Source organism: Staurois parvus, unplaced genomic scaffold (genome assembly GCF_062004578.1).
Source record: "Staurois parvus isolate SC_StPar_1 unplaced genomic scaffold, SC_StPar_1.0 ptg003593l, whole genome shotgun sequence".
In the NCBI taxonomy this organism is placed as follows: domain Eukaryota; kingdom Metazoa; phylum Chordata; class Amphibia; order Anura; family Ranidae; genus Staurois; species Staurois parvus.
In genome coordinates, this window is record NW_028321389.1 from 9,037 (window position 1) to 22,201 (window position 13,165).

At 47.5% G+C, this 13,165-nt stretch overlaps 1 protein-coding gene across 1 annotated transcript in view; it reads left to right on the forward strand.

Moving 5' to 3' along the window:
* The first annotated feature begins 318 nt into the window (after nucleotides 1–318).
* Nucleotides 319–13,165, forward strand: part of LOC149427667 (uncharacterized) — a 35,738-nt gene continuing 22,891 nt past the window's right edge. The window contains exon 1 of the mRNA XM_089667799.1: nucleotides 319–871. Within this exon, the coding sequence (XP_089523925.1) occupies nucleotides 319–871 (553 nt within the window). The remainder of the gene's footprint in view (nucleotides 872–13,165) is intronic.

A 13,165-nucleotide genomic window follows, 5' to 3' on the forward strand; every position in this document is an offset into this window, starting at 1 on the left:
ACAGGCGATCCAATACCACCGAAAGAAATCTCCATTTGTGGGGAAAAAAAGGACACAAATGTCATTTGGGTGCAGCGTTGCATGACTATGCAATTGTCCATTAAAGTAACACAGCGCCGTATCGCAAAAAATGGCCCAGTCAGGAAGGGGGGTAAATCCTCAGGAGGGCGAGGGGTTAAACATTTTAGTTTCAGAAAAATTTCTTAAATTAGTGGTTTCTAAGAGAGTGAGTTACACTAGGATGGATCTCCTTAATGGGCACTAAACCTGACTGGCCGACTTCTTTCCATTCCTTTCATCTGTTTTTATTTTGGTACAATGACCTGTGCAGAGGCAGCCAGAAAAGAACGTGGAGTTGATGGCGTGAGCAGAAAAAGCAATAAAAGCTGCATTGGGATAATGAAACCTCCACCTGTACATCGTGTCATCCTGACCTTTGGTGACGTTATGGTTACTCCTTCTCCTTGTTTTACAGATAACACTATTATATCAGACATCATCGGGGAGACGTGGCTTCCTCATATGGAGGAGACAACTCTATCCTTTCAGATAACCAGATTCAGAAAAAAGAAAATTCACATAAATTTATACCTGAAAAGACGAAATGACATGATAAAACATCTCATCCACTCATGTGTATCTGTGGACAGTCCATCGGGTGGGAGCAATAATACAACGTATGATACAACGTTACCGGTGGAAATGGAAGTGGAGATGACAAAAACAAAAGATGGAAACCACAAATGTGATTGCAAAATTTCTCTAACTCCAGACGCAGATACAGATGACGGAGCCGTCCTGACTGTGGAAGTCGCTCACGCTGCCCTGGAATGGCCCCTCTATAGATATCACATTCTGAATGTGATCAAAGGTGAGATCTGATTACCTGCACCTGAATAAAATGTGAGATATTTCTAGATGTACTGTATGAATGTGAAATCTATACTGTGTATATCCACGCATGAGACAGGAAACCCCCAGATATAGTCCAAGTTTGCTTGTCCTGCAATTTTATTCAGCAAGACAGCAAACAAATGCAGTGTTTAGGTGGGAGGGCTTTGTACGGCATGTCAGGACCATCCAACCAACAAAGGTTCTGCTTGTTCAAGCCGCTTAAGTCTAGGTGCACACCTATGCGTTTTCCGTAGCATTTTGCAGAAATGCGCAGCAGTCCATTTAACATGATTTCCTATAGGACAGGTTCACATTTCCGCATTTTCACCCGGTGCGTTTTTTTGAAAAGGCTCAGGGACATTTCTAAACGCAAAATGTTGCATTTTCGGTTGTATAGACTTGGATGGAAATGCTGCAGAAAAGCACGTAGTGCGTTTTTGATGTGTTTTGCATTTTATTCTGCCCAGCAACAAGTTAAAAAAAGAAAAAAAACCCACAAAAATGTGGCAAAGCCGAAAAATGCACCGCAAAAAGCACTGCAGAAACGGATCAAACGCAAATCGCCTAGGTGTGAACCACACCTTAAGCAGTATTAAACCCAAAAGCAAACCTTTATTATATTGCAGCTTACAAATTCTTAGATGTCATGGCTGCATTTGTTTTCTCTTTTTTAGGCTTTCTTCCTTCTATTTTTCACCTGATGATCCAGCCAATAAGTTTGCTTTTTATTCAATAGAACAAGCTGTCCTGCAGATATAGTGATTAAAAGGTTAAGACAAACCATTTGCCACTGATAGAGGTGCTTACACTTGTAGCACTGCCCCTTGGGACAAGCTGGAATATATTATGGGTCCTGCGCTCAATAGATCCAACCCTAAGCAAACCCAATCCCTCTGGCACAACTGGTAATGAATAGCAAATACCCAGCCAAGAAATTTGCTGACACAGGGTTAAATAAAACAAGAACAATTTTATGGAGAATAAAATGCAGTATAGAGGGGTGGGGTTCCCCTTTCAACTTCAAAACTTACTTTTCTTCTTTTATGCAATGCCGTAAAATTGGTCTGCCACTAGAGGGCTTCACAGCCAAAAATCTCCTAATGGCAGAGCCGCACTTAAAGCAGAATACAACTGATATCAAACAAATAAACTTACTTATGCTCTATCAATGAAATGTATTACCCACACCGGTGTATGATTCTGCTTCTAAGGGGCGTTAGCCAAAAATCACCTCAGAGTCAGAACAGAATGCAATAAAGAGGTACCTCTAATAAGGCTACTAAGCCAGATTCCCCCACTTCAGTCCTTGTAATGGTGGAGCTCTAGTTGGTGCACGTTTAGTCCTTATAATGAAGTAAATGGCAGCTGAAGGCTTCTTTGGAGTTTCAGCTGGTGTGGGTTACATCAGATTTCACTAGGTTTCTGGGCTGAGAGGGTCCAACCTCAGTGTCTAAAGGCAACACAAAGCACCCCAAGACCAGGGGCAGTCGCAGGATGCAATCTCCCAGTATGTGTCAGTCCCCGGGGCAGACAGTCTCAATTACACTGGTGGTGAGGGGCAAAGCAGGCAGGGGGATCTGTGGCTTGCACAGGGCCCCGGATGGGTGAGATCCCAGCAGTGGGGTGCGGATGTCTATATGCAAAGTGTAAATGGTGTGTCTTACTCTCTCCAGGGGGACAGCTCACCAGACTCTGAACACACAGCAGGGTCCCTCTATCCGCGCTGAGTGCTGTAGTGCCTCCCCCTCTGCTTGGACGGGCTGCACGTGTCCCTGTCTTTTCTCCAGCCTCGTGTCTCTCTGTTCTCCCCTTCACTTCCTGCTTCCTCCCCTTCCCAGCATTCTTTGCTGTGTAGTGGATGAGTCATGAACTTTGCAGAATGCCCAGGTTTTACAAATAGGGGAGGGAGTGGAAGGACTGACTGCTGAACATGTGATTCCTTCTGAATCCTCTTGTACAAGGAGCCTGCTACACACTCCCCCCACCAGAGAAGCTTTGGTCCTCCAAAGACAGCAGTAAAAACAACCTGTTACATGCTTTTTATATACACGCGGAGAAAAAGCAAAGTTAGTGCACACAGGAAATTACATTATTCACACTTGCATAAGAATCTGGCAGAGGAACCTCCCACCATGTAGCAAAGTGAGGGTTGTCCTGCCCATAGGCCATACTAATGGGAATGGCCCAACCAGATGTGCCAGGGGGTGAGTTGGGGCTGTTCTCTACCGAAACTGCTGTAGGAGAACCAGGCGTCACGAGATTCCTTCTAGAAGCATATACTACTTCCTCAGAGTTTTCACCCAACACATCATATGTCAGTCTTTTTGGGGGTTGAATAACTCTACGCTCTCTCTGTTCCCTGGGCTCTAGCAATGGTTCTGGCGTTGCTTCCGATGTTGGTTCTGACACTACTGACTCATCAACCCTTGCTTCTTGCTCGACGCTCTCTGTCTCTCCCAGTTCAGCTTCCTCCACGTCTTCTCCCTCATCAACAATGGACCCAGAGTCTTCAGGTTCTAACTCGGGTAGAGAAGGCTCAGGCTCTTGCAAATCTTCTGTAGGTTGGGCCTGAGGCACAAATTCAGGAGCCTCTGGCCTAAGAGGAACTACGTCAGTCACTCCAGTGGAAGAAGGAATGGTGGGTTCGGAAATGTCAGATGGCCACAGCAAATCTGTCCCTACCTCCTCACTCTCACTGTCCTCTTCATCTGCAGGAGGTGGTGTGGGTTGAGACCTGGTCACAGGTCTAGTCCTCTGAGAAGTTGAGGGGGTAGACTGTGGATCAGATTGTGATGGTAGACGGACTGCATTTGACAAAGGCAAAAGGTGGTTGCGGTGCCAGGTTTTGAGTGGGCCAACACCCTTTTCCGGTCGAATCTGGTAAACTGGCAATCCAGGCAATTGTTTGCAGATGACATAGGGCTCTGATCGCCACCTATCCGCCAACTTGTGTTTTCCAGGGATACCCAGATTTCTCAGTAAGACTCTTTCTCCAGGTTGTAAGTCCTGTACTCGCACTCTGAGATCAAAGTTCTCTTTGTTTCTCTGTCCCCTGGCATCTGAGGTGGCTTGAGCCTTCTCATAAGCAATCTTCAGGCTTTTCCTTAGGCGGTCCACATATCCTCTATGGGAAGCTGCAGAGGTATGGTCTACAGAGGTTCCAAAAGCCAAGTCTACTGGCAGTCTTGATGAGATTGCTCTCGAAATCTCTCCCTTGGTCTGAGTGGATACGTTGTGGTAGTCCGTAATGCACAAAGAACCTATCTACTAAAATCTTTGCCACAGTTGATGCTAACTGATCTCTAGCAGGAAAAGCCTGGGCATACCTGGTAAAATGGTCAGTCACTACCAGGATATTTCCCTGTCCACTCTGATCCGACTCCAGGCACAGGAAGTCAATGCACACCAACTCCATGGGTCCCTGACTTTGAAGGTGGCCCATTGGGGCAGCTCGTTGAGGCAGAGTCTTCCTCTGAATACATCGGATGCAGGAGTGACAGTAACTTTCAACTTCTGTCCGCATGCAGGGCCAGTAGAAGCGGTCTCTTACCAAACAAAAGGTTCTTTCTGTTCCCAGATGGCCATGGTCATCATGGAGAGCGGTCAGCACCGTTTCTCTGTGTTTTGCGGGCAAAAATAGCTGCCATTTCTCTTCAGGATCATCAGAGGGGCCCCTTCGGTAGACCACTCCGTGGCGTAACTGTAGCCGATCCCACTCACGATGTAGCCGCCGGGCCTCCCATGACGATGTAAGAAGCAAATCAGGGCTTTTGCTTTCTAAAGCCTTCAGTACTAGGCTGCAGAGGGGGTCTTCCAACTGATCTCTTCGCAGATCCTTCCTGGAAAGCTTGGGCAGGCCTTCACCCCCAACCTGGGTGACATTGCAATAACACCTGGGAACGCCAGACGCCAAAATCCCAATGTCTTCTGCCCTGGACCCACCTCTTGTTCGGTGTTCCACTCCTTGGCATAAGGCTCGTACCCCTTCAGAGGGCACCTGAGTCCACTCTTCTGGGGAATCCTTGGAACAGTGAGGTCTTCGGGATAAGGCATCTGCATCCCTATTCCCAATCCCTGGCCGATAACTGAGGCTGAAAGTGAACTCCGATAAGGCAGCTAACCACCTGTGGCCAGTAGCATCCAGCTTAGCTGTAGTGAGAATGTATGTGAGGGGGTTATTTGTTTTTATCACGAATTCTGCTCCATATAGGTAATCTCGAAGTTTGTCCACTACTGCCCACTTCAAGGCCAAGAATTCAAGCTTGTGGGTGGTGTAGTTCTTCTCAGCAGACGCCAAACCCCGGCTCACATAGGCGACAGGTCGCAAGCATCCATTCTGTTCTTGATAGAGGACTCCCCCTAACCCATCTCTACTTGCATCCACATGCAATTCGTACGGCTTGGCTGGGTCTGCATAGGCCAGGATTGGGGCGGTGGTTAGACTCTTTTTCAGCCGTTCAAAGGCCTCTTCACACTGGGTTGTCCATTGTCCTTGAATAGATTCCCTAGGCCTCCTGGGTCCCACTGCTGGCTTCGCAGGTCTAGAAAGATCTGCATCATCATTGTCTTCTTCGTTTCTGAGCAGTTCATTGAGTGGGCGGGCTATCCGAGCGAAGCCCTGGACAAATCTGCGATAATAGGAGAAAAACCCCAGGAAAGATCTGAGCTCTGTGACATTTGTGGGCCTCGGCCATGAGGTAACAGCTTCCAGCTTCTTGGGGTCAGTGGCCACTCCATCGGCAGATACGATATGACCCAGGTAATTGACCGAGGGTTGGTAAAACTGGCACTTCTCCAAGGACAACTTCAGTCCCTCATCATGAAGTCTCTTGAGCACCTTCTCCAATCTCTCCTCATGTTCCTCCAGGGTCTTCCCGAACACAATGATGTCGTCCAAGTATACCAGTACTTCAATTAAATTCATGTCACCCACCGTCTTCTCCATCAGCCTTTGAAAGGTGGCTGGAGAGTTGCACAAACCTTGAGGCATCCGGTCAAATTCAAAGAACCCTATTGGGGTTATGAACGCGGTCTTTTCTCGGTCTTCCGGGTGCATGGGGATCTGGTAATACCCATTCTTCAGGTCCAGCACACTGAACCACTTTGCCCCTGATAGGCTTTGCAAAGCATCCTCTATCCTGGGGGTGGCATACTGATCAGGAACAGTTCTTCGGTTTAGCGTCCGGTAGTCGATGCACAATCTTAAAGATCCGTTCTTCTTCCGGACCACCACTATCGGAGAGGCGTATGGGCTTCGGGACTCTCTGATGATGCCTGTCCTCTTCAACTCTGCCAGTTGCTCACGCAGGTCTTCCAAATCTCCCAATGGAACTCGTCGAACCCTTTCCCTGAATGGGGCGTCTTCTCGAAGCCGGATCCGATGATGGGCACTCTCTGCACACCCCACATCGAACTCACTTCTGGAGAATGCAGCCCGCCACCTTAGGAGTTGATTCTTCGCTCTCTCTCTCCATTTCGGAAAAAGCGGGGTGTTCATTGGGCAAAACGCATCGACAGGGATTTCTTTCTCTCTTCCGTCCCCTAGCCCCTAGATTGGGGTTGCAGGATCCACATGTCCTAACAGCACCCGAGCTGGGATTTTCACTGGGGCAGCAGTCGGGTTATGAACACTGTTCGAAACCTTTCCGTGGCTCCTCCGTAGCGCTTTTGTTGACACTACCTCCGGGAGGATCTCCACTCCTGTGTTCTCTTCACAGCCACCAGCCTCAAGGACAATGAAGGGGCCTGGCTGCTTCCAGGTCAATTTGACTGATGCCTGTAAACACGCCACCTCTCCGGGTTGTAGCACCTTCTCATGTTGATCCAGACGCCATATCTTCCCTATTCTTTCTGCTGGGGCTCTCCTCTCTTGTACCAGGCGCTGATATGCTTGCCTCAGCATGGGATGTACAGAAGTGGGTTGATCATTGGGCTCTTCGACCAATGGCGCCAACAGCCTTCTGACAAGATTGGTGTTGGTCCCTATAATTAGGGGACTCCTATTGGCCCCAGGCGGCCGGGGACAGATGACGGCTAAGGCTTCAAAAGTCTCAGCCTTCCCTGTCATGGAAGGATCAAAAGTTAGTCTGACCGATAGGTAACCATCATAGGGAAACTTCTGGGTTCCTATGCCCCATATTTCCAGATCTTCCAGCTTCTGCAAGGGCAAATGCTTCAGATGCTTGTCGTAGAAGTCTTGGTACAGAAGGGTTACTTGGGCTCCGGTGTCCAGAAGAGCCCTGGTATAAATCCCTTCTACCTGAATCGGGACGACAGGGGAGGGTCCCACTAAATTCTCAGGGAGTGGTGAACAGGTAGCCGTCTTCTTCTGTTCTGCAGTTCTTATCCTTACTCCCCTCCTGGGGGAGTTTTGGCTCGGCCTAAGCCATGGTTGACTCCCAGGTTTGAGGTGTGCACTGACTCCCTGAGGTGAAGTGGCATTTTCCCTAGGCTGTTTGTATGGGATGGTGGGGTCCTTCTGGATAGGACCAGATTTTCTCCTCGCCCCCCTTTTACTTTGTTGAGTGGAGCTAGCTGCGGTGGTGGGGTCCCTGGGTTGCTCCTTCACCAGGGCCCTCTGAAGTTTTCCGCCGGTTTTTGGCGCTTAGCTTCAGGCTTCCTGGGGCTCGGACAGACTCTCCTGACATGTCCGGTCCCTCCACAATTAAAGCAGATCATTTGAATGGTGGGACTAATTGCTTGCGTTGGGGCAACTCCTGACAGGTTTTCAGAAACTGCTCTCGTCTCTCTCGCTAAACCCGACGGTCCCGCCATTAGTAAGGTCACCATCTCCATTAGTTGGGACACCTGAGTCTTAAGGAGTTCAACTTCAGGGGTGTCACCTCCCACATTGACTACCCGGACCCCTACAACAGAGTCTGACTGTCTCTCTTTGTCATCCAACATGGCTTCCTCCTCTCTCACAGTCCGGATCAAGTCTGGATAGTTCAGGAGGCCACCATCTCACCGAGTTCGTAATAGAATGGCAATGGGGTCTAGGGGCCTGGCTCCCCGTAGGACTTGTTGCGCCCGAACCTCATCTACTCTTTCAGGGCCTATTCCCCTTTTTAGCAGAATTTGGTGTATTATCTTGTCTAGATGTCCCATGTAACTGGAGAGTTTCTCCCCTTCATTTTGGTAGGTATGCTCTAGCTGATAGATGAGGTCTGAAGCCTTTTCAGTAAGCCCAAATACATCTTGTAAAATATCTAGATAGCCCTGAGCAGTGCAATCCTGTTTGCTAAGTTTTAGGTTGCGAATGGCCTCCAATGCAGGGCCCCTTAGGCTCTCCGTAATCCTCTGTTTCTTGTGGGCCTCAGGAATGTCCCATTCACTTAGTGCTTCCATGGCTTGGTCTAGCCACTCTTCAAAGCCATCCTCCCCGGTAGGTATTGGTTGCCTACCCGAGAAGAATCGGAGCTTCCGATACATCCCTGTGTATGGAGAGGGGTCTTTGCGGCATTTTAACATGAAGTCCCCCAATGCAGTGAGGAATTCCGGGCCTATGGTGGCTAGAGGTGTCTGGGACAGGGGTTCTTCCCTCTCAGGCTTTGCACAACTAGGCCCTGGGGTGTTCAACTGAAGTAACTGGAGCCTTGTCCCATCCTCTATTTGGATATTGGCTCCTTGGAAACTGTCAGGGATCCCCTTCTTCCACTCTAGCAGGGCATATGCCAGGGTGGTGTCTGAGGCGGGTATCACATCTATCACCCACGTTTTCTTTCCCTCTGTGGGTAGTGCATTCACTATCTTGGTAATCTGTTCTTCGGTCCCCATTTCTCTGGGGAACTCGATCACTACACTCCGTTCTGGGCAAGCATTTTCCATGCTGCACCACTTGGTCGCAGCTGCGACGTCCATCTTAGGAGTTGGTATAGGGCACTGCTTGAGTGGTTGTTGGGTAATTGAGCAGCAAGTATCCCGGGCGAGCCCCCACGTGTAGCACTGCCCCTTGGGACAAGCTGGAATATATTATGGGTCCTGCGCTCACTAAATCTAACCCTAAGCAAACCCAATCCCTCTGGCACAATTGGTAATGAATAGCAAATACCCCGCCAAGAAATTTGCTGACACAGGGTTAAATGAAACAAGAACAATTTTATGGAGAATAAAATGCAGTATAGAGGGGTGGGGTTCCCCTTTCAACTTCAAAACTTACTTTTCTTCTTTTATGCAATGCAGTAAAATTGGTCTGCCACTAGAGGGCTTCCCAGCCAAGAATCTCCTGATGGCAGAGTCGCACTTTAAGCAGAATACAACTGATATCAAACAAATAAACTTACTTATGCTCTATCAATGAAATGTATTATCCGCACCGGTGTATGATTCTGCTTCTGAGGGGCGTTAGCCAAAAATCACCTCAGAGTCAGAACAGAATGCAATAAAGAGGTACCTCTAATAAAGCTACTAAGCCAGATTCCCCCACTTCAGTCCTTGTAATGGTGGAGCTCTAGTTGGTGCACGTTTAGTCCTTATAATGAAGTAAATGGCAGCTGAAGGCTTCTTTGGAGTTTCAGCTGGTGTGGGTTACATCAGATTTCACTAGGTTTCTGGGCTGAGAGGGTCCAACCTCAGTGTCTAAAGGCAACACAAAGCACCCCAAGACCAGGGGCAGAGGGATCTGTGGCTTGCACAGGGCCCCGGATGGGTGAGATCCCAGCAGTGGGGTGCGGATGTCCCAGTCTATATGCAAAGTGTAAATGCAAAGTGTAAATGGTGTGTCTTACTCTCTCCAGGGGGACAGCTCACCAGACTCTGAACACACAGCAGGGTCCCTCTATCCGCGCTGAGTGCTGTAGTGCCTCCCCCTCTGCTTGGACGGGCTCCACGTGTCCCTGTCTTTTCTCCAGCCTCGTGTCTCTCTGTTCTCCCCTTCACTTCCTGCTTCCTCCCCTTCCCAGCATTCTTTGCTGTGTAGTGGATGAGTCATGAACTTTGCAGAATGCCCAGGTTTTACAAATAGGGGAGGGAGAGGAAGGACTGACTGCTGAACATGTGATTCCTTCTGAATCCTCTTGTACAAGGAGCCTGCTACACACTGATCAGCTTTTTCTTTTTCTTCATGTAAAACCTTGAGGCTGGGTTCACACTGTTACAACTTGGGATCCGACTTGTGAGGCCCCCATGACATGTGAAATCCCATGTTAGTCAATGAGAGCCGTCTTAATTAGCACTACTGAAGTTGCTCCGACATTAGACGAGGTTCCTGTTCTACTTTATGGCGACTTCTATCTGACTTGTGCCCATAGACTTTAATGGAAGTCTCCTCCAAGTCGGATCCTCATCTATATTTATGTGATTTGGATCCGACATTATAGGAAGATTACCCAGCATTCCTTGAAAGTTGCTTCAGAGTCGCTGTGTGCAGTCCACTTTTCTTTGGTATCAAGGGGGTGTTGACAGAGACCATCTGACTAGTTACAGTAGGTGGCTGAGGAGCAGGCCAGGACTGGGACATAAATTAGGCCTGAGCATTTTGGACTGAGCAGCAAAAAGCCAAGGGACCCTTTCCTCAGAGTTTGGTGGTGGAACACCAGAACCTGGTCGCAAGAGCGACCTTTGCAACCCTGGTAGTTCCATTAGTGTCAGTAGGTTTTTTTATTTTGATTGACTATTCTGACTCAGATTGTTGTGATAGCGATTTATCCCTTGTGAGACCTCTCTGCCTAGCCTGTATAAGCAGATATAATCACTGTGGGCAATCCTTATCAGATAGCTGAACTCACCAATACTGTGTTCATCCAGAAGTTGCTTTATTCTGTACATGTGACAACAGGATACAGCAGAATGAATGGTTTCCAGTATTATGCAGTCAAAAGATGATACTTTCTGTAGCGTACTATGCAGAATACATGTATCCATGTTACATGTGGACTGTTAGCTGCCTCCATGACACAGGAAGTGCTGTACTCAAGAAGAAGGGAGGAGCTTCTATATACAAAGGAATTGTCTCCTAGATCTCAGGGAGGCAATATGAAAAACAAGTGCATTACCAAATAAGGCCACTGGATGGCAGCATTACTAACTATAGAAATATCCATAGGAAATGGTACAAAGAATAAACTATATGAATTCTCATGTACATTAACATAAATATTAACTGTGTAACAGCATACTCCCCATCTGGCATTGTAAATGTCACTAAACCATAACGGTAGTTATACAATTGCAAATAGAAATATACTCCATTCTCCAACGATTCCAGAAGCAGTTGGAGAGGTGTTGTACTCGCTTCCACTGGTCATAGCACAGATTTCCTGCTTTAAAGTTTCCAGGTGGAACAGGAACAGGAACGGACCCAAGCTTCTGGGTAAGTAGAGTAGCTGGGGTAAGGATAGTTGGGGTCTCTGGATCTTTAGGATTCATTTCAGATGGGACATAATGACATTGTTCAGGTTTAGGTGCTAACTTAGCTTTCCCAAACAGAAACTCTATGTGGGTTTGATTAGAGTATATTACCTTGAGGTAGGCAACAGCTGCTATGGCCTCAGTAGATGCATCTGAGAAGATGTGAAGCTCTTTTCTCTGACTTGTAGCAAGGGAAGCTGAGGTGTAGTGAGAAGAACATTGTTCAGGGATTCGCTTTGATGCTTGGCACTGGAGTCAAATACTACCCTGATTTGTTTTGGCTTACGTGGATGATACACTCCAAAGAAAGGCAGGTACCAGCACTCATCGTGTCTTTGAAGTGGTGGCGCTGGTTCGGCGTGATCATTGTCAAAGATCCTTTTCATAAAAGCGATGAAATGTTCCTTCATTTCAGGCCTGCTCTTTAGTGTTCGTTGAAGTGAGTTGAATCTGGATAGAGCCTGTTCACGATTGGTTGGGAGTGTGGCCCTTGCAGCACGAAGAGGTAATGGTGCGATCCAGCTGTTAGACTCATCCTGGAAGAATTCTTCGTCCATTATTTTGATGAACTCTCTATCTTCGACTGACAAGGCTATTTTGTTGTCATCACTTGTAGTACAAAACACTGTGGTACCTAGGTTGTCATCACAAAGAACAGGAGTAACATCGGGTACTTGGATGATGTCAAGAGGCTTCTCCTTTACTTCATAATGGTGAGGGCACTGTTTGAAGTGGGATGCACGTCCATTTCCCAACATGTAAGTTTTGAAGGAGTGGATCTCAGATGACATTGTGTCCAGGCATACATCGCCCACTATTACCCAGCCTAGGTCAAGTCTTTGTGCATAAGGGGCATCGTTAGGTCCATCGCATTGGTCAAGTACTTTATGTACTCTGAGAATGTCTCTTCCTAGCAGGACCAAGATTTCAGCACTCTTGTCCATCGCAGGAATCTCATCAGCAAGGTGCCTTAAGTGAGGATGATGATATGCAGCATCTGGAGTAGGAATCTCTCCTCTTTTGTCTGGTATCTGATCACACTCAACTAATGTTGGGAAGGGTATGCCTTCTCCATCCTTGATATGAGAGACCATGAATCCATCGACCCTTCTGCCAAAGGTCTCTACACGACCAGCACAGGTTCTGAGAGTATATGGTGTGGCGTGACCTTCTAAGCCAAAGATCTCAAAGAATTTAGGCTTAACCAGGGATCTGTTGCTCTGTTCATCTATTATGGCATACATCCTAGCAGCTTCCTCAGGATGATCCTTTGGGTATATCTTGACTAGGCATATCTTGGCACAGCATTTGTGATCCAGTCCCTCTCCACAGACTTCTGTGCATGAAGAAGAAACATTACTTTTGGCTAGAGCATGACTTTGTTGCTCCCCGCCATAATTTGAGACAGGGGTTGAGGTAGGTAGCTGCTGCGGGTTGTCTGGAAGTGAAGTAGGATGCATGGCTGTAACATGTCTGTCGCTACCGCATTCTGTGCACTTGATGACAACTTTACAGTCTTTAGCAAAGTGGTTATAAGAAGTACAGCACTTGTAGCATATTCCAAGTTTCTGGAGAATCTCCCTGCGCTCTTGTAAAGTCTTTGCCCTAAGCCCAAGACACTTCTTAAGAGGGTGAGGCTTCTTGTGAATAGGACACTGACGATTAGGGTCTTTATCTCTAGCATCCACAATGCCTTGGTCAGTAGGTGAGGTTGTGGAGGGTGAGATGTCTGTCCTTTTAACAGATATTGCTCTAGTACAGTCTCTACGTTTAGCTGCTGTGTTATCATACCTTGATGATGATGAGGATGAAGCAGGCAAGTTTGGTTCACTGAAGCTAAAGCTGGGATCGTTTCTCATCCAGGCTTGATCACTAATGAACCTGCAAAAGTATGAGAATGGAGGAAAGGATACGTTATAGTCTC